This window comes from Podarcis liolepis, assembly GCF_965112155.1.
Source record: "Podarcis liolepis genome assembly, chromosome: Z".
Taxonomy (NCBI): domain Eukaryota; kingdom Metazoa; phylum Chordata; class Lepidosauria; order Squamata; family Lacertidae; genus Podarcis; species Podarcis liolepis.
Window position 1 is genome coordinate 295,503 of NC_139570.1, and position 20,877 is coordinate 316,379.

Here is a 20,877-nt window from a genome sequence, read left to right on the forward strand (position 1 = left end):
CTGCACTGATGATGGTCATTGTTCGGATGGGGACCGGGGCTTCTATCCGTTTCCGCAATCACACAATCAATCAATCAATCAATCAGTAACTAAACTGGGATCCGCACAGTCGCAAAAACAAATGAACCGAAAAAGCCTCCGAAACAAAAACACCACATAAATTGCAAAAACCAAAGCACCAAACTTAATCTGTCCCGAAGTCTGTTTGATTGGTGCAGGCGCCCCAGAAAGAATAGCCGACAGCCAAATTTGATGTTTGGCTTCCGAAAAACGCCTGGAAACTGGAACACTTTTTCTGGGTTTTCGGCATTTGGGAACCAAAGCGTTTGAGTAATAATAATAATAATAATAATAATAATAATAATTGTTTGTTTGTATCCCACCCTCGCCGGCCGAGGCTGGGCTCAGAGCAGCTAACATCATAAAAACAACACAACGAGCCTAAAAGCAGACATCAAGTAATTCAAGTAAAAATTAATTCAGACAAGTTAAAATCCAGGCAGGTGGCAATTATTAGGGTGGAATTGAGAGTGATTAATAATTGCCAGAATTGAGGAGCAGGGATTTCCCAAAAGGAAAGTGCTGCTTGTCCGTATGAAGAGGATGCCACAATGCTGAACCTTTCTGTATAAAAAACCTTCTGTATAAAGAAACCTGTATAAAAAACCTTTGAGAACATTTGAGAACCAAGGTCTCACTGTCTCACATGACCACTAGGGTGGTTCATAAAAAACACTTTTTTGAAAATGCCTGCTCCCAAGGTCTTATCTTACTACACTAGGGATTATATAGCTGTATCTGAAATTTCGTGCATATCAGTTAATATCTCAACCCTCCATGAAAATAGCTGTTTTCTTGGACGTTTTCCTATTTTGTGAAGGCTTTGGAGAAGGCATTTTTTAAAAAAGTTTTTTTAATGAACTGCCCTAAAGACCACCGTATAGGATAGAAAGAGCCTTCTTGACCCTTACATTTCCAGCGTAACTTCAGTGTATTTTTGTACCAAAACTGCACTTTTTCTCTTGCCCTCCATGTCAGAATAAGCCCCACTTTTGCAGACGCCTATTCCAACATGGGGAACACCTTGAAGGAAATGCAAGACGTCCAAGGAGCTCTGCAGTGCTACACAAGAGCAATCCAAATAAATCCTGCGTTTGCCGATGCCCACAGCAACCTCGCTTCCATCCATAAGGTGAGCTTTGTGTCTCTGCTAAATCTATTTAAAAAAAAAAAAACTGTGGGGGGGGCAGCAGGGGAATCTTAGTTTTTACAAAGGAAAACAACTGGCATAGGCGTCCCAAACCGAGATGGGGCACAAAAAGAAAAAGGGGAGAATTGGAATTTATGCTGGAAGTGTGAGGAGGCAGAGGGCACGCCGATACGTTTATGGTGGGGCTACGGAAACGTTTAAAAATTCATGAGGAAATAAAAAAGATGATCAGAATTAATTTAGAGGGGAAAACCAGAGGCATATTTACTGAGTATAAGAGGTAAAGAAATACCACAAGATGGGAAGATATTATTCTTATACGCGACAGCTGCAGCAAGGCTACTCCTTGCACAAAACTGGAACAGGAAATATATACCCACAAAGGATGACTGGATAAAGAAACTAATTGAATTTATAGAACTGGCAAGGTTAAGTGCAGTAATAAGGTACCAATCAAACTGGAAAATAAAAATATAATGGAAATGGTTTGAAGATTATGTGTTCAAGTACTGCTCAAAAACTAACATGTTGATATGTTTGGTTTAATGTTTGTAAATCTGGTTTAATAATAATAATAAATAGTAAGTTAAAAGGGTTAAGAAATATAAATTTAGATAAAAATTGCAATGTGGATGTGAGTGAAGTAAGTCACATGGGTATTTGGGTAAATAGTGAGTTGGGTATAGGGTTAGATGTGGGGAATCCATATATGTAATGTATAGTGTTGAAAATGTACGGCAACTAGCATGTAAAATGAAATCAAAAATAAATAAATAAATGGGGGGAAATAAAAATGGCAATGTGAAATATTATATAGGAGGGTGAGGGGCGGTGGAGGGAAGCCACAAGGGTGGTTTTAATGTCTGAAATTTTGGGTGGTAGGGTAATATGAATTTTGTTTTGTGTCTATGTGTTTGTTTGTAAATAAATTTTTAAAAAGGAAAATGAAAAAATCGCTATTTTTACTTTGAAATAAAAATGGGGGGGTCTTATACGGGTGATTGGGTGGGTGAATGGCTCATTTTCTTAAATTTGAGTCCCCCCAAATAGAGGGTGGCTTATATAGACGGAAAGTATGGTGGAGTTCCACACCCAAAAATCTCATTGTGACTTCCAATCACCCCTACGTCACATTTCCGATGGCGCCCTTTCGCTCGTCTCTCCTAGATCTCAAAATGCATTGGTTTTGTTATATTTCCTGCTGTCCTTTGTCAATCCACACCTGCCAAAGAATTTAAATTTTCCCAACATTTTTTTTTAGACCACACATGTCCAGCGTGTGGCCGGGGAGCGTAACCTGGTTTACTTACTGGGGCAAACCCCCCCCCCCAAATGCTCAACAACTTCAATCCTAAAAAGAGCTCAACAACCTTGGGGTTAAATCCTAAAACAGCTCAACAAATTTGCCCCGCCCTCATGTCAAATCTGGCCCTCTTTGGGAAAATTTGGGCACCTCTGTAAATTTAGACAATACAGTCCTATCTCGGGTTAAATATGCTTCAGGATGAATATTTTTGGGTTGCGCTCCGCAGCGACCCAGAACTAATGGAGCACGTTACTTGCGGGTTTTGCCGCATGCACAGACGCTCAAAATGATGTCATGCGCGGAAGCGGCGAATTGCGACGTGCAGATGCGGGTTGCATTCGCTTCAGGATGCAAACGGGGCTCCGGAACGGATCCCATTCACATCCAGAGGTACCACTGTACTCTGCAAGTGTCCTGTTCTCTATGAAATGTTTCTTCCGAAACCTCTCGTAATTCTGCCTGTATTATAATATTCTTGCTAATTCTGCGTATTTTAGCCTTTTTGCTAGCTCTGCCAACTTAGTAGGGATGGGATTCTCCTTTCCATCCTTTATCTGTTAAGATTCTCGCTGCGGCTATTGTAGACACTGTGACTTGCCATTGTTTTATAACCATTTATTGTAACATTTATTCTATGATCAATTACAATAATCATTCATTGTAATAATCATTTATTGTACGGTCAATTACAATTTATTGTAATTGTTAAGAGTAGGTTTCTGTTGAATTTTTACATGCTGATACTCAATATTATTCTATAGCATGGGGAGGCAAACTACGGCCCCATGGCCTTCTCAATCTGGCCGGGAGTCGGCATGTTTTGACACGAGTGTAATGTGTCCTTTTATTTAAAATGCACCTCTGGGTTATTTGTAGGACATAGGAATGCGTTCCTTTTTTCCCCCTCCCCAAAATCTAGTCTGGCCCCCACAAGGTCTGAGGGACAGTGGACGGCCCCCTGCTGAAAAAGTTTGCCGACCCCTGTTCTATTCCAATGATTGTTGAATGTTACTTTATAAGTCTACCAGGTGTGGATCATCGTGCCTTCTGTCTGTTCTTCACCTTTGGTTTTGATGGTTGAGAAAAAAAGCTAGTGGCAATTGCTGAAATATCCCTCCCTTTCTAGGATTCCGGAAACATCCCAGAGGCAATTGCTTCGTATCGCACCGCCTTGAAACTGAAGCCGGATTTTCCTGACGCTTACTGCAACCTGGCGCACTGTTTGCAGGTGAGGCAGAGTTTTAAGGGCCAACACTCCCAGGGTTTCCGGCATTTCGGAACCGAGGCGTTTGAGTCCCAAGGTACCACGGTAATGGTAAAAGCGTGACCTAATTCAGGAATTGTCCAATGTCACCTTAGAGACCAACTCAGTTTGTTCATGTGCAGGCAGACTTATTCAGATACACTGAAGCGGAAGTCCCCACACCCTGATATTTAGAGGGAGGGTGGGGCGGGGTATTTCTCTGAAGGGTACTAGGACTCAATCGGTATGGTCAACCTGTGGACGACTGTGTCTCGTTACATATCCTAAAACTATTTCAGGTCATCTGCATCCCATCCCTTGTTTTTTCAGTCATTCACAGTTGCTAGCAGGTGGACCATACAAATTGACTCCTACTACCCTTCGGAGAAAAATCCCAACTCACCCTCCCACTATATATCAGGGTCTGGGGGCTTCTCCTTACTCTTATATATCAGGGTCTGGGGACTTCCGCTTCAGTGTATCTGAAGAAGTGTGCATGCACACAAAAGCTTATATCAGGCATCCCCAATCTGCGCCCCCCCCCCGATGTTTTGGCCTACAACTCCCATGATCCCTAGCTAACAGGACCAGTGGTCGGGGATGATGGGAATTGTAGTCTAAAACATCTGGAGGGCCGAAGGCTTGGGGTTCCTGGCTTATACCAAGAACAAACTTCGTTGGTCTCTAAGGCGCTACTGGGCAATTTTTATATATATTTTGACTTCATCAGACCAACATGGCTACCTACCTGAATCTAGAACCCTGGTTTTCTTTGCCCCCTTTCAGATTGTCTGTGATTGGACCGATTATGACGAGAGAATGAAGAAGCTTGTCAGTATTGTGGCTGACCAGCTGGAGAAGAACCGGCTCCCTTCGGTGCACCCCCATCACAGCATGCTGTATCCGCTGTCTCACGGCTTCCGAAAGGCTATTGCCGAGAGACATGGGAACCTTTGCCTGGACAAGGTGGGTCTATGCTGTGAAGAGGTGTGCGCCGCTCCGTTCCGTCAGAGTTTGAATGCTTTCATGTTGGCTTTGGATATATAATAATATATAATAATTTATTATTTCTACCCTGCCCATCTGTCTGGGTATCCTCAGCCACTCTGGGTGGCTGCCAACCAAATATTAAAAACACAAGACAGCATTAAATATTTAAAAACTTCCCTAAACAGGGCTGCCTTCAGGTGTCTTTTAAAAGTGAGATAATTGCTTATTTCTTTGACATCTGATGGAAGGGCGTTCCACAGGGCGGCCGTCACCACGAGAAGGCCCTCTGCCTGCTTCCCTGTAACTTGGCTTCTTGCAGGGAGGGAAGCGCCAGAAGGCCCTCGGGAGGGGGACCCCGGTGTCCGGGGTGGAGATGCTCCTTCAGGTCTACTGGGCCGAGGCCATTGAGGGCTTTCAAGGTCAGCACCGACACTTTGAATTGTGCTCGGAAACATACTGGGAGCCAAAGCAGATCTCTCGGGACCGGTGGTATGTGGTCTCAGTAAGACTGGATTTAAATCCTTTATTTTACAGAAAGGTTCAATCTTGCTGGCATCCTCTTAATATTGACAACCAGAGGAAAGTTTCATCTGCTGGGCTGTTTAGGGCTTTCAAGGTCAGCACCAACACTTTGAATTGTGCCCGGGAGCCAATGCAGGTCTTTCTAGACTGGTGTTATGTGGTCTCTGCGGCTGTTCACGGTCCCCAGTCTGGCTACCACATTCTGGATAATTGCAGTAAGGTAGCCCCACATAGAGCGCATTGCAGTCGTCCAAGCTGGAGATAACAAGAGCATGCGCCACTCTGGCAAGAGAGTCAGTGGGCAGGGAGGGTCTTATCCTGCATCCCAGATGGAGCTGCCCTGGACACAGAACAGACCTGTGCCTCCATGGGTCCAAAATGACCCCCAGACTGTGCAGCTGGTCCTTCAGGGGCACAGTTGCCCCGTTCAGGATCAGGGAGTCCCCCCCCCCCCCGCCCACACACCACAGAACTTCAGTCTTGTCAGGATTCAACCTCAACCAGTTAGCTGCCATCCATCCTCCAACCGCCTCCAGGCACCCGCGCAGGAACTCCACCGCCTTTGCCGGCTCTGATTTGAAAGAGAGGTAGAGCTCTCTATCAGGCTTCCTCAACCTCGGCCCTCCTGATGCTTTTGGCCTACAACTCCATGGTTCCTAGCTAGCAGGTCTAGTGGTCAGGGATGATGGGCACTGTAGTTTGAAAACAGCCTGCTCTATATTGGCGCCAATGGCTGTTAAGCGAAAAAATTCCAGGGTGAGTGACTCCTTGACAGCCTAGCTCACCGGGGCACTTGTCCCCCATGGGTCCATGCTGTCAGTAAAAGGAGGAAGTCCCAGCCCGTTTTGGAGCAAAACAGTGGTCAGTAGACCATGATTCTTACTGTTGCGCCACAGGTCCCCCCAGGAGTAAGAACCCCGAGCAAGGGGCGATGTCAACTTTTAAAACTTCCTTCTTCCCCCCCGGAATACACTTCAAGCAGCATCGTTGATACATCATAACTACATCACTAGCACATCACAATTGAGGGGTATACAAGGGTTACGCATTCACTATGAGGTCCCGTTATCAGACCCCTTAAATCTCCACCACCGAAAGAACAATAAAACTCTTGACACGTCCTTTCCCACTGGACTTGTCTGGAGATGGGCATTCAGAACACCTGCCTTGCTAAACTGCCTTGGCAGATGTCTATGGTTGCCCCCTTGGTTCCCTCCCTCGGTGGGGTGCCGTGTATATACTCTCAGGCTTGGGGAATTCTGGCGGGATGCCCTGTTCCTGCTGCCTACATGACTTCCTGCTTCTTGGCTCATGGAGGGAGGTGGAGCCCAAATTCGTTCAAATGGCGGAATGAGGAGAGTCTGTTAAAGCATAGATTTTCTGCGTGTCTTTCTTGGGCTGTCAAGTCAAAGGTATGTCTATTTGTAACATTGGAACAACTTCAAAGATGTGGCCACATGTCTCCCCCCCCCCCCATGTCATTTTCGTAACCCGGCTTTCTTGAATCCCCTTGCCAGATCAACGTGCTCCACAAGCCGCCTTACGAGCACCCCAAGGACCTGAAAGGCAGTGAGGGCCGGCTCCGCGTTGGCTACGTGAGCTCTGACTTTGGGAACCACCCCACCTCTCATCTCATGCAGTCAATCCCAGGCATGCACAATTCGGACAAATTTGAGGTGAGGTGCACAAGAGGGCAGCTGTGTGAGTAGCTCAGGCGGCAGAGCGCTGAGACTCTGAATCTTGGGGTCATGGGTACGAGCCCCACGTTGGGCCAAACGAATGAATACAGCCTAGGACCGCCTCTCCTGGTATACCCCACGGAGGATCTAACAGTCTGCAAATAAAAAAATGTTAGAGGTCCTGGGCCTCAGGTAGATTAGGCTGGCCTCGACCAGGGCCAGGGCCTTTTCAGCCTTGGCCCCGGCCTGGTGGAACTCTCTGCCACAAGAGATCAGGACACTGTGGGATCTGACATCTTTCCGCAGGGCCTGTAAGATGGAGTTGTTCCGCCGGGCCTTTGGTTCAACCTGACTACCCTTCTCTTTTTGTGTAAGAACTAGTATGAAAGAGGCCTCCCAGCGTTTTCACAGGCCCATATAAGAGCAGCGCAAACAGTTGGCCTGATGAGCGTTTACTGTTCCCAACCCTAATCCTGCGGAAAGCCATCTAATTGGATTTGAATTTGATCCTGGCTTGTTTTCAGGAGGTAATTTCGTTATTGCTTGATTTTATACCAATGTTACATATTTGGTGTTAGCCTCCCTGAGCCCTGTTTCGGACGGGGAGGGCAGGATACAAATAAAAGTTATTATTATTATTATAATTATCATCATCATTATCCTCTTAATTCGCGTCAGCCCTTGGTTGTAGCAATAAAACAACGAGATGATCTGCAAGGAATAGAAATGAAAAATCAATGATATCAAATACATTTGAGGGTTTTGAATCGAGAGTGGACCTTATTCTGACAGCCCCAGCTCAAAACTTGGCCGCCTTTGCCGTCACCTGCTCCTCTTGATCTGCCAAGAGAGGACTCTGGGGTAGTGGTTGGGAAACCCGGAACGGGCAATAAAGGAGGGGTAATCATCTCACGACAAACCTATACAGCATCTTAAAAAGCAGAGACACCACCTTGCCAACAGGGTCCGTATAGTAAAAGCTATGGTTTTCCCAGTAGTGATGTATGGAAGTGAGAGCTGGACCATAAAGAAGGCTGATCACCGAAGAATTTATGCTTTTGAATTATGGTGCTGGAGGAGACTCTTGAGAGTCCCATGGACTGCAAGAAGATCAAGCCTCTCCATTCTTAAGGAAGTCAGCCCTGAGTGCTCACTGGAAGGACAGATCGTGAAGCTGAGGCTCCAATACTTTGGCGACCTCATGAGAAGAGAAGATTCCCTGGAAAAGACCCTGATGTTGGGAAAGATGGAGGGCGCAAGGAGAAGGGGACGACAGAGGATGAGATGGTTGGATAGTGTTCTCGAAGCTACCAGCATGAGTTGGACCAAACTGCGGGAGGCAGTGGAAGACAGAAGTGCCTGGCATGCTCTGGTCCAGGGGGTCACGAAGAGTTGGACACGACTAAACAACAACACAATCATCTCAAGGCTTTTTATAAAGCACATGCACTACCGATTTGGTGCTACATGGGACATGAGCGTTTCCCGTGTGGAATCTGTCGGAATCGTCCCTCGAGTCCAGTCCAGGGCGAGACATTTGATCTTGCGAGGTTCAAAGCTGTCTGCATTTTGGGATTGCTCAGTGATGCAGATCAGGTGCTGGAGAGTCGAAATGGGATGGTGGGAAATTTCCTGATGGCAGTCAAGTTGTTTTGACACTTGAGATCATTTAGGTACCGACAGATTAGACCAGGCATCCCCAGCCATCGGCCCTTCAGATGTTTTGGACTACAATTCCCATCATCCCTGACCACTGGTCCTGTGAGGTAGGGATCATGGAAGTTGTAGGCCAAAAACATCTAGAGGGCCGCAGGTTGGGAATGCCTGGATTAGACTGTTTGCTTGACTAAAACCCAAAGTCAGTAGCTGTTGTGGGGATAAGCCACAAGAGGGAAGCTCTTGGGCAAAGATTCCCACATTGCAGGGGGTCAGCCTAGATGAGCCTCGTGGCCCTTTCAAACTCCCTAGTTCTATGATTATATATTAGCAATTGCTTCATCATTGAGGAAAGCTGTGATGGTTCATGCGCTTCGTAAATTCTGGCCTTTTCCTGCGATGTTTGGGAAAGATGGGCTTTGTCTACTGTTTATCGGCCAGTGTTTTGCTGCGCCTCACGTGCTCCCTGCTCAAGTGACCCTCAAATGTATTTTATACAATGGACTTTTTATTTCCATTCTTTGTATATTGTATTGTTTTATTGCGATGCCCAACGCGAATAAAGATTCCTCCATTCATTCAGTGACTCTGGTCAGCCTCAGTTCTAAGCAATTCCTCTCTTTCCTAGGTCTTCTGCTATGCCCTCAGCCCCGACGACGGCACAAACTTCCGGGTGAAGGTGATGGCTGAAGCAAATCACTTTATTGACTTATCTCAGGTGAGAGCTCTTTCCCCCCTGTATATCCTAAATACGCTCTTGCCCAGGCAACCTTTTCCGGAAGATATTTGTCATTTTGAGGAGTTTAGCGATCTGATATAATAATAAGAATAAGAATACAGTGGTGCCTCGCAAGAAGAAATTAATTCGTTCTGCAAGTTTTTTCGTCTTGTGAATTTTTCGTCTTGCGAAGCAATGCACCCTGGGTATTAACGGTTTTAAGAAAAAGGAAACAAACTTGCAAGACGTTTTCGTCTTGCGAAGCAAGCCTATAGGGAAATTCGTCTTGCGAAGCAACTCAAAAAACGAAAAACTCTTTCGTCTTGCGAGGCATTCGTCTTGCGAGGTACCACTGTAAGAATAAGAATAATAAATTTTATTTATACCCCGGCCAAGACCAAGCACAGGGCGGCTAACACCAAATATATAATACATTAAAAACACAAAATCAAACGACTGGTTTAAAATACAATTCAAATCGCATTTAAAATCAAAATAAAATTCAGAGATACAGTCATCTCTTCCTGCCTCTGTTTACTTCTCTATCTTTTGCTAAAGCTCTTTGATGGCAGAGAACAGCCTTTTAATGCATAATCTGGCGGAAGGAAGAAGCTATAATGCAGGATACCATCTGTTCTTGGATGCTATACGTTGTTTGGACGAATGTGCAATATCAGAAGAGGGGGCTAAATCATGAATAATCTGCACTAGTAGATTCTTCAGGTATCTGAAGAAGTGTGCCTGCACATGAAAGCTTATACCCAGAACAAACTTAGTTGGTCTCTAAGGTGCTAAAGGTAAAGGGACCCCTGACCATTAGGTCCAGTCGTGACCGACTCTGGGGTTGCGGCGCTCATCTCGCTTTATTGGCCGAGGGAGCCGGCGTACAGCTTCCGGGTCATGTGGCCAGCAGGACTAAGCCGCTTCTGGCGAACCAGAGCAGCACACGGAAACACCATTTACCTTCCTGCCAGAAGAAGGTATCTATTTATCTACTTGCACTGGCATGCTTTCGAACTGCTAGGTTGGCAGGAGCAGGGACCGAGCAACGGGAGCTCACCCCGTGGTGGGGATTCGAACCGCCGACCTTCTGATCGGCAAGCCCTAGGCTCAGTGGTTTAGACCACAGCGCCACCCGCGCCCCTCTCTAAGGTGCTACTGGACAATAATATATATACAGAGAGAGAGAGGGAGAGATGTATATAGATATATATATAGATATATTCCGACTGCACTAGCTAGTGAGGCAAACCATCCAGGCTAGCAATCAATAACCTATAAATCAGACTTTTGGGCATAGCTCGGAAAATCATGTCTGAACTCATGGCCAAAGGGTTGTACAACCGGGGGCGCTTCTCAGGGGCTTCCCAGTGGCAGGTCGAAGTGCTTGCTTGGTAATGTATATAACAGGGTGGATTTGATTTATTTTTTTATTTTTTTGAAAATAATATTTATTCAAGATTTTAAAAGTTACAATAAGAACAAAGAAAAAAAATTTTTTAAAGGACAGAAAAAAATACAAATTCAAGAAAAAGAAAAAGGGAAAAAGAAACAAATCAAACCTTTACATAACTTTCTTCCTTTACTTATTTCCTTGACCTCCTCACACCTCCCATTTTTGTATTCTAATTTAAATTGTTGTTTTAGCAAATCCTTCCAACCTAATTTTTATCTTAATAATTTATTTTAAAATACTGTAGCTTTACATTCTCTCTTTCATCAATTCATTTTTACTTAATCCTTTATATCTTTTTACCAATACCACATAAATTTCTTTTTCAAACATCTTATCAACAAAATCCTTAATTTTACTATATTTTTAAAAGCCACTTTTACTTTTACTTTATCCGATCTTAACTCTCATCTAAACCTATATATCAATACTTATTCTTAAGACATTTCCCTAAGGTCGAAAGGGGGAAAAAAGAAAAAGAAAGAAAAAAGTTCCCTTCCACGAATTTCCCAACTCTTATACAAATAAAACAAAAAAGCAACTTATATTATATGCCCTTTAAGTTCCCAATTTTTATTCCACCCACACCCCCTTCCCCGTTTCAGTCCCCAACATAAATCCATCAATCTCAAAAACCCATCAACCCGGAGATCTTAAATCCGAGGCTCTTAAATCTCTCTCATGACTCCTCTGCCAGTCTTTTTGATAGTCTTTGATATTGAAACCCAAATCTCGGGGAGGCTCCAACTCAACAGCATCCACGTTCCTTCCAGCCAAACCTCCGTACTTGAAGGTAAGGCCTATAGGATATTCCAAATCTTGTTTCATTCTCCTTTCCAACCCAAATGTCCCCATAACTCCAACTTCCACCTGAATCAGATTTATAATCCAAGAGTCATCCGATCTCCACATAAGGGGATCTCTCCATCTTTCACTTTCCAATTCAGGCCAGGCTTCCATCTTTGAAAATTTATTTCTCCTTATTACCATCATGTCAGGCCTCGAATTGCAGCTCACCTTTTGGCTCTGCAGGGTTACGGCTCCCCCTTTCTTCTCTTCAAAGACAACATTATTCTCCTTTAATTTCCCTGTTTGTTCAGTTAAATAAAATTCCTGTGCCGAGTTCTTATCAAGTTCATTGCTGGTACTCACTCTTGTGTTCAAAGTTGTAACATTTGTAGTCAAAACACTTATTTGACCTTGCAACTTTCCCAAGAGAAAAAATGTCCTATTCAGTTCAAACTGAATTTCCTTTCCAACTGCCATTCTTAAGCGTATCAAGGTCAAAAAACAGTTTCTCAGCTGGTTCTTAATGCATTGACCCAAAGCTCCCTCTAAGGGGATTTAAGTTTCTTTTTACTCCTCTCAGCACAGACCCAAAAGTCCCATACGTTAGATTGTAACAGTCCTTCCTTCTTTTTAAACATAAGCTTGTAGCAAATGTAGACAATAAAAACAAAGTCCTCTTTTTGTATCTTGACAGCTAGCTTGACAGCTGTCAAATTGTTCAATTCCTCATCAACGGGCTCTCATGGACCACTCCCGGGTCCGGGGGGGGGGGTGGCACATCAATTCCCAAATTTAGTTCTTCTCCTGCAGGCTCCCCTGCTTCCAGATAAAATTTCTTATAATCTCAATCAGTAGAATTAAAGTCTTTTACAGGAAAAAGAAAAAACTCTCCACGACCTTAGTTGGAGGTTCTTTGCTTTAGATTGTTTACAGAAAGGGGAGGCGGACTTCCTGTTTGGACCTTCCCCGATCAGTGCCGAATTTAAAAAATATTTTAAAAATCCAATTTCCGTACTACTCACGGGTTGTTGTTTAAAATCCGAATGTCCACAGAAAAAAGTCAGCGCTCTCCGACAACGGCTGTGCGGCTTCACTCCGCAAAAATAGCAGTCGATTCGAACACTGCGCCACTCACCCCACGTCACTTCGGAACCCCCGAAAAGGGGTTTCCCTGTGAGTAGGGGGGAACGCTCTTGGTGTGAGCCGAATCCCACCTTCCCAGGCTTCCTCCGCCTGGGATTTTTAGAGGGTCTCTGCCTTCGCCGCGGCGGCAAGACCCGATTTTAGCGGAGTGGGTTCCTCTGAATCAGAGGAATTCCGCCATTGCCGATGGCGCTGACCCGGAAGTCCAACAGGGTGGATTTGATTTAAATCACTAATCGGTGTCCAAACTCTTCAAAGAGGGCCAGATTTGATAAAGTGAACATGCGCAAGGGCCAGCCAAAGTTGTTGAGCTTTTTTTAGGATTGAAAGGATCTCAGCCCTTGCCTTTGCCCTAGCTGTAAGCCCTAAACTCTTAACAGTAAACAGTAATTCTTAGCCTAAGCCTAACCCTACCTCCAGCCTTAGCCTTTGCCCTAATTCTAAACTCTAACCCTAAACCTAAACTACATTTCAGATGATTCCTGGATGCTCTCAAGTCATGGGTGCAGAGTAGTGCTTCAGATACCCTGCCCACTTTTTGTCACGGAGCACGTATCCCGAGCTTTGGCAATCTGGCCAAAACAGCTCACTTTCCTGCAGTGTGGGATTTTGCAAAAGCAACAGCAAGTGCACTGTATGAGGGAAAGAAGCTCAGAAGGACCATTCGAGGGCTCGGACATCGTCACCAGGTTGTCAAGTCAACCTTAGCAGATGTACTACTACTACAGTGGTACCTCGGGTTACATATACTTCAGGTTACATGTGCTTCAGGTTACAGACTCCGCTAACCCAGAAATAGTGCTTCAGGTTAAGAACTTTGCTTCAGGATGAGAACAGAAATTGTGCTCCGGCGGCAGCAGGAGGCCCCATTAGCTAAAGTGGTGCTTCAGGTTAAGAACAGTTTCATGCTAAAGCTATTTTGGGTCATCTGCATACCATCCCTTGCTTTTTCAGTTGTTAACAGTCGCCTGCAGGTTGACCATACCCACTGAATCCTACTACCCTTCAGAGAAAATCCCCAACCCACCCTCCCACTATACAGTGGTACCTCGGGTTACATACACTTCAAGTTACATACGCTTCAGGTTACGGACTCTGCTAACCCAGAAATAGTGCTTCGGGTTAAGAACTTTGCTTCAGGAAGAGAACTGAAATTGTGCTCCGGCGGCAGCAGGAGGCCCCATTAGCTAAAGTGGTGCTTCAGGTTAAGAACAATTTCAGGTTAAGTACGGACCTCCGGAACGAACTAAGTACTTAACCTGAGGTACCACTGTACTACTACTTTATTACTTAAAGTACCCCACCCATTTGACTGGGTTTCTCCAGCCACTCAGGGCGGCTTACAACAAAAGATGAAAAACACATTAAAACATCAGCCATTCAAAACTTCCATAAACGTGCTTCTAATGTTTGTGTTTTAGGTCCCGTGCAACGGCAAGGCGGCAGACCGCATTCACCAAGACGGCATACATATCCTGATCAACATGAATGGCTACACCAAAGGAGCCCGCAACGAGCTATTTGCTCTCCGGCCGGCACCGATCCAGGTAAATGAAGTCACAGTGAAATGTTCATCATACAGTGATCCCTTGATTCTCAAATTTCATCTGTTCTGCAAGTCCATTCCGAAACCAAAGCGTTCCCAAACCAAGGCGCGCTTTCCTATAGAAAGGAATGCAAAAGGGATTAATCCGTTCCACACTTTGAAAAACAACCACTCAAACAGCCATTGAACATGAATTTTATTCTCTAACAAGACCATTGATCCCTCAAATGAAAGCAATCATCAATGTTCTGTACGATAAAATAACTAAGACAGTATGGTAGGTCATAGAATCATAGAGTTGGAAGAGACCACAAGGGCCATCGAGTCCAACCCCCTGCCAAGCAGGAAACACCATCAGAGCACTCCTGACATATGGTTGTCAAGCCTCTGCTTAAAGACCTCCAAAGAAGGAGGCTCCACCACACTCCTTGGCAGCAAATTCCACTGTCACGTTTCTCCATATATCTGGCTCCTGTGTTGGTGAACTAGCCTCCTTCTCAGGGGTGTCCTCCTTGGTGGAGACCGTGTTCTCTGTTGCTTCCATGAAGAGCTCCAGCTCTCTAATTCTTTGGAGCGTAGCTACACGTTCCTCCAGTTGCTGGATGATGGACAGATGGATAGAAGGACGGATAGCTACTGATGGATAGACGGACGGTGTGACTGCGGAAACGGATAGAAGCCCCCCATCCAAGCAATGACTATCATCAGTGCAGGCAAGAATTTAGTTTAAAAAAATTTCTATCATCTTATTCAACATCTTTATCAACAACTTGGATGATGGACTCAAGGGCATCCTGATCAAATTTGCAGATGACACCAAACTGGGAGGGGTGGCTAACACCCCAGAGGACAGGATCACACTTCAAAATGACCTTGACAGATTAGAGAACTGGGCCAAAACAAACAAGATGAATTTTAACAGGGAGAAATGTAAAGTATTGCACTTGGGCAAAAAAAATGAGAGGCACAAATACAAGATGGGGGACACCTGGCTTGAGAGCAGTACATGTGAAAAGGATCTAGGAGTCTTGGTTGACCACAAACTTGACATGAGCCAACAGTGTGACGCGGCAGCTAAAAAAGCCAATGCAATTCTGGGCTGCATCAATAGGAGCATAGCATCTAGATCAAGGGAAGTAATAGTGCCACTGTATTCTGCTCTGGTCAGACCTCCCCTGGAGTACTGTGTCCAGTTCTGGGCACCACAGTTCAAGAAGGACACTGACAAACTGGAATGTGTCCAGAGGAGGGCAACCAAAATGGCCAAAGGCCTGGAAACGATGCCTTATGAGGAACAGTTAAGGGAGCTGGGCATGTTTAGCCTGGAGAAGAGGAGGTTAAGGGGTGATATGAGAGCCATGTTCAAATGTATAAAAGGATGTCACATAGAGGAGGGAGAAAGGTTGTTTTCTGCTGCTCCAGAGAAGCAGACACGGAGCAATGGATCCAAACTACAAGAAAGAAGATTCCACCTAAACATTAGGAAGAACTTCCTGACAGTAAGAGCTGTTTGACAGTGGAATTTGCTGCCAAGGAGTGTGGTGGAGTCTCCTACTTTGGAGGTCTTTAAGCAGAGGCTTGACAACCATATGTCAGGAGTGCTCTGATGGTGTTTCCTGCTTGGCAGGGGGTTGGACTCGATGGCCCTTGTGGTTTATTCCAACTCTATGATTCTATGATTCTAACAGCTAAAGCCATTGTTTGGATGGGGGGCTTCTATCCGTTTCCGCAGTCACACAATTCATCAGTAGCTGAACTGGGTCCACACAGGCCCAAAAACAAATTGGCCGAAGAACAGAAATGCAAAATAGCACCAACAAAAGCACCAAACTTAATCTGTTCTGGAAGTCTGCTTGACTTTCCAAAAAATGTTTGAAAACTGGAACGCTTTCAGGTTTTCAGAGTTTGAGAACCAAGGTACCACTGCATGCCCAAAATATTCTTTACCGTAGTCGTAAGATGTTAATGCTGTGATGTTTAAAAATGTGATTAAGACATTAATATTTACAACCAGAGGAAGGTTTCATTTTTGGAAGAATAAATTTTCAGAGTGGTTTTGACAGTCCTATCAAAAATGACTGATTTGATTCTATTTGGACTGCTTTTCTGCTGTACTCGATTGGAAGGAGAAAAAGACTCATTCCCTTCATACCATTTAAACAATTTAAGTAAAAGAATAGCATTATGGCACATGCATCCATGTTTGTTAACGGATGTGGTTAAACAATTTAAAAAAAACAACAATTTAGGCTGAGTTTCTGCACACATGGAAAACTTTAAACAAATCCTTCTTTCACAATGGCTTTAGATGGAACTTAAACAAAAAATCTTCAGAAAGATTTTTCCTCCCAAAGAACTTTATTTTAAAATCCACTTTAAATTGAAAAAATCCGATTTAAGAAAATCCTTAATTATGTGATCTTGTTTTATGCGGCCTTTTTGTAGATCTTGCCGAAAGACACAGTCCTCTTTAAGAAGGTGGGTTGTTTTGGTTTGGTTTGGTTTTTTTGGCAAACTCTGGATAGCTTGCCAGAGGCCTTCCTCTTAAAAAAGAGACTGCATAAATTTAACCCAAGCTTAATTTTTGGCAATTTATAGAATAAGATTTGCACATGGACACTTCTTTTTTTGTCAAATTAAGCGTATGTATATTATTTATTCATTTAGGTAGCCACGTTGGTCTGACACAGTCAAAATATTATTACTCAGTGTATCTGAAGAAGTTTGTTCTTTATATTATTTATATTAATATATGTATATTATATTATGTTATATTATATTATATTATATTATTATATTATATTATATTATATTATATTATATTATATTATATTATATTATATTATATTATATTATATTATATTATATTATATTATATTATATTATATTATATTATATTATATTATTTCTTATTTATATTGTTATTCAGTGTATCTGAAGAAGTGTGCACGTACACAAAAGCTTATACCAAGAACAAACTTAATTGGTTACTGGACACACTCTCTCTCTATATATGTAATTCTTGAATAAGTTTTTATAAAAAAAGAAGCTCTGGATATCTTGCCTTGCTGCCTTATTGTATTTTAATCTTTTGTTGGAAGCCGCCCAGAGTGGCTGGGAAAACCCAGCCAGATATGAGCGGTGTAGAAATAAATTATTATTATTATTATTATTATTAATTAACAACCCTCATTTGTTTGCCTTCCAGGCAATGTGGCTGGGCTACCCGGGAACCAGCGGGGCTTTATTCATGGATTACATTATCACTGACCAGGAAACATCCCCGGTGGAAGTGGCAGAGCAATATTCAGAAAAACTGGCTTACATGCCAAATACCTTCTTCATTGGTGATCACGCCAATATGTTCCCGCACCTGAAGGTATTTGGGAAGAGGGGAACAGCCTGCTTCGTATCGCGGTCTTTTTTTCTTGGAAAAAAGCCCAGATCCAAATTGCCGTGTTTTTCAGATGCATTATATGTCTTTCTTTCAGAAAAAAGCCGTCATCGACTTCAAATCGAATGGTCACATCTACGACAACCGGATTGTTTTGAACGGTGTTGACCTGAAGGCATTCCTCGACAGCCTGCCTGACGTGAAAATAGTGAAGGTCAGGAAAATCCGGGCGTGTGTAGGTGGTTTTGGAGTCTAGCTCTCAATAATAGTAGTAGTAGTAGTAGTAGTAGTAATAATAATAATAATAATAATAATAAACTTATTTGTATCCCGTCCGAAACCGGACTCAGGGCGGCTAGCATCAAATACATCACATTAGTATAAAATCAAACTATTATTATTAATAATAATAATTTTTTACTGCAAAGTAAATACATCAAAACAAAAGCATACATAAAGAATAATATCCAATAAAACAGAAAGAAGAAAAAAGTAAAGGAGGAAAAGAAAAAAAAATGCAAAGAAAAGTAGAGTCAAAGAATAAAGAAAAGCATATTTCAATACAATAAATACTATTTTGCAAAATAATAATAATAGACTTCCATCACTCTCACAACCCTACCTTTCATATTTTATCTGTATTTCAGTATTATTTTCATCTGCATATATAAATGTGTATATATGTATATTTCCCCTTTTCCATTCACCAGGTCATTCTAGACACAGCCAATTTTTTACATTTGAACCTTGTCTTTCTAAGTAGTCATTCAAGCAATTCCATTCCTCCTGGACTGTATTCATTGGCTTTAGTCTTATTATATCCGCCCATTTGGCCAGTTCCAAATATTCACATAATTTATATAGCCACTCCTCTTTGGTCAGTACCTGGTTACCCTTCCAGTACTTAGCCACTAGAATTCTTGCCGCTGATGTTGCATACAGAAAAAATTGAGTTTTTTCTTTTAGAATATCACTGTTCAATATTCCCAAAAGATATGTTTCTGGTCTTCTACTATGTGAAGTTCTTAGCAACTTTAAAAAAAATCAAATAATAATGAAATTACCTCCTAAACCAGGCTTCCTCAGCCTTGGCCCACCTGCTGTTTTGGGACTACAATTCCCATCATCCCTGACCTCTGGTCCAGTTAGCTAGGGATCATGGGAGTTGTAGTCCCAAAACATTTGGAGGGCCGAGGTTGAGGAAGCCTGCCCTAAAAACAAGTCAGGATCAAATTGAAAGCGAATTAGATGGCTTTCTGCAGGCAGGATGGATATATCATTGATGAAGTCAAATGAATTAGAGTAGTAAATAAGGAGATGGAATATAATGGATTGTTATAATTACATGCAAGAAAAAATATGGAAACTGGGGTGGGGTGGGGAAATCCAAGGGGTTTGTTTAATCCCAGTATTATATATATGGAAAATGTTTGGAGTGTATGGAAATAAACATAAAAGATTGAAAATAAGAAGCTTGAAAGAAAAAAGAGAAAGCATGTTACAGTTGCATCTCGGGTTACAGACACTTCAGGTTACAGACTCTGCTAACCTGGAAGTAGTACCTCGGGTTAAGAACTTTACCTCAGGATGAGAACAGAAATTGCGAGCCAGCGGCGTGGGGGTGGCGGGAGGCCCCATCAGCTAAAGTGGTACCTCAGGTTAAGAACAGTTTCAGGTTAAGAATGGACCTCTGGCGCGAATTAAGTTCTTAACCCGAGGTACCACTGTATCCACAAGAGAAGAGCTTTCCCACAGGCATCGGACCAACACATGAGGAGTAAATAATAATAATAATAATAATAATAATAATAATAATAATAATAATAATAATAATAATAATATATTATTTATACCTCACCCATCTAACTGGGTTTCCCCAGCCACTCTGGGCGGCTTCCAAGAGGAGGAGGAGGAGGATAATAAATTATTTATACTCTGACTGGGTTTCCCTTCTAACAGGATATTATTATTATTATGCCCAGCCACTCTGGGCGGCTTCCAGCAAAAGATTAAAATACAACGAGGAGCCTTTTCAATCTATTTTTTCCCATGGCTTTTAAAATTGTGACATCTTGCCAAATGCAAGATGGTTCTTTTAAAATCACAGTGGTCCCTTGGTTCTCAAACTTCATCTGTTCAGAAAGTCTGTTCCGAAACTAAGGCGTTCCAAAACCAAGGCACACTTTCCCATGGGAAGGAATGCAAAAGGGATTAATAATCCCCCCTCTCCATCGTTCTACCCGGACACTGAGGTCCAGCACCGAGGGCCTTCTGGCGGTTCCCTCACTGCGAGAAGCCAAGTTACAGGGAACCAGGCAGAGGGCCTTCTCGGTAGTGGCGCCCTCCCTGTGGAACGCCCTCCCACCAGATGTCAAAGAGAACAACAACTACCAGACTTTTAGAAGACATCTGAAGGCAGCCCTTTTAGGGAAGTTTTTAATGTTTGATGTATTATAGTATTTTAGTATTCTTTTGGAAGCCGCCCAGAGTGGCTGGGGATACCCAGCCAGATGGGCGGGGTATAAATAATAAATTATTATTATTATTATTTCCCTTTTTTGATAATCACCTTGCAATCTTCCCGCGTACGATACCTCCCCCCCCCCCCCCACTTTAAAATGCCTGAAATGCGGACACAATAAAGCCACAAGAGGGGTTGCTGTGTTGAAAACCTGATTGTAGCCGACTTTGTAGCAAAATCCATTTCACTTCTAATGAATGCTTCTAATGCACAGGAGTGGCAGCGAGGTGGTGAACATGGGGCTGGATGGGTAAATGATAAATTATCATTATTATTTCATTATCTTGGCTTCCAGATGAACTGTCCAGATGGCGGGGACGATGGCGCCGCTGGGCTCAGCATGCCAGTCATTCCCATGAACACCATTGCTGAAGCCGTGATTGACATGATCAATCGTGGGCAGATTCAGATCACCATCAACGGATTCAACATCAGCAACGGGCTGGCAACGACTCAGGTGAGAGGATCGGGTGTTGTTTCCCCAATGTGTATAGTCTTGCTTTTGGTTATATACAATTGTGTATCCCCAACCTTCGGCCCTCCAGATGTTTTGAACTACAATTCCCATCATCCCTGACCACTGGTCTGGCTAGCTAGGGATCATGGGAGTTGTAGGCCAAAAACATCGGGAGGGCCACAGGTTGGGGGGGGGGTGCCTGGTTTATTCAAACCCTGCCAATGAGTCCAATTCTTTATGTTGCCCCTTC

General features: G+C 43.3%; 1 protein-coding gene across 2 annotated transcripts in view; it reads left to right on the forward strand.

Annotated features, from left to right (window-relative positions):
- LOC310698757 (UDP-N-acetylglucosamine--peptide N-acetylglucosaminyltransferase 110 kDa subunit) overlaps window positions 1-20,877 on the forward strand; it is a 77,918-nt gene that overhangs the window by 42,032 nt on the left and 15,009 nt on the right. For both annotated transcript variants that reach the window (XM_083486302.1, XM_083486301.1), the window contains exons 10-18: window positions 1,039-1,192; window positions 3,643-3,744; window positions 4,546-4,725; window positions 6,789-6,947; window positions 9,235-9,324; window positions 14,131-14,256; window positions 17,464-17,634; window positions 17,747-17,863; window positions 20,466-20,627. In XM_083486302.1, the coding sequence (XP_083342428.1) occupies window positions 1,039-1,192; window positions 3,643-3,744; window positions 4,546-4,725; window positions 6,789-6,947; window positions 9,235-9,324; window positions 14,131-14,256; window positions 17,464-17,634; window positions 17,747-17,863; window positions 20,466-20,627 (1,261 nt within the window). The remainder of the gene's footprint in view (window positions 1-1,038; window positions 1,193-3,642; window positions 3,745-4,545; window positions 4,726-6,788; window positions 6,948-9,234; window positions 9,325-14,130; window positions 14,257-17,463; window positions 17,635-17,746; window positions 17,864-20,465; window positions 20,628-20,877) is intronic.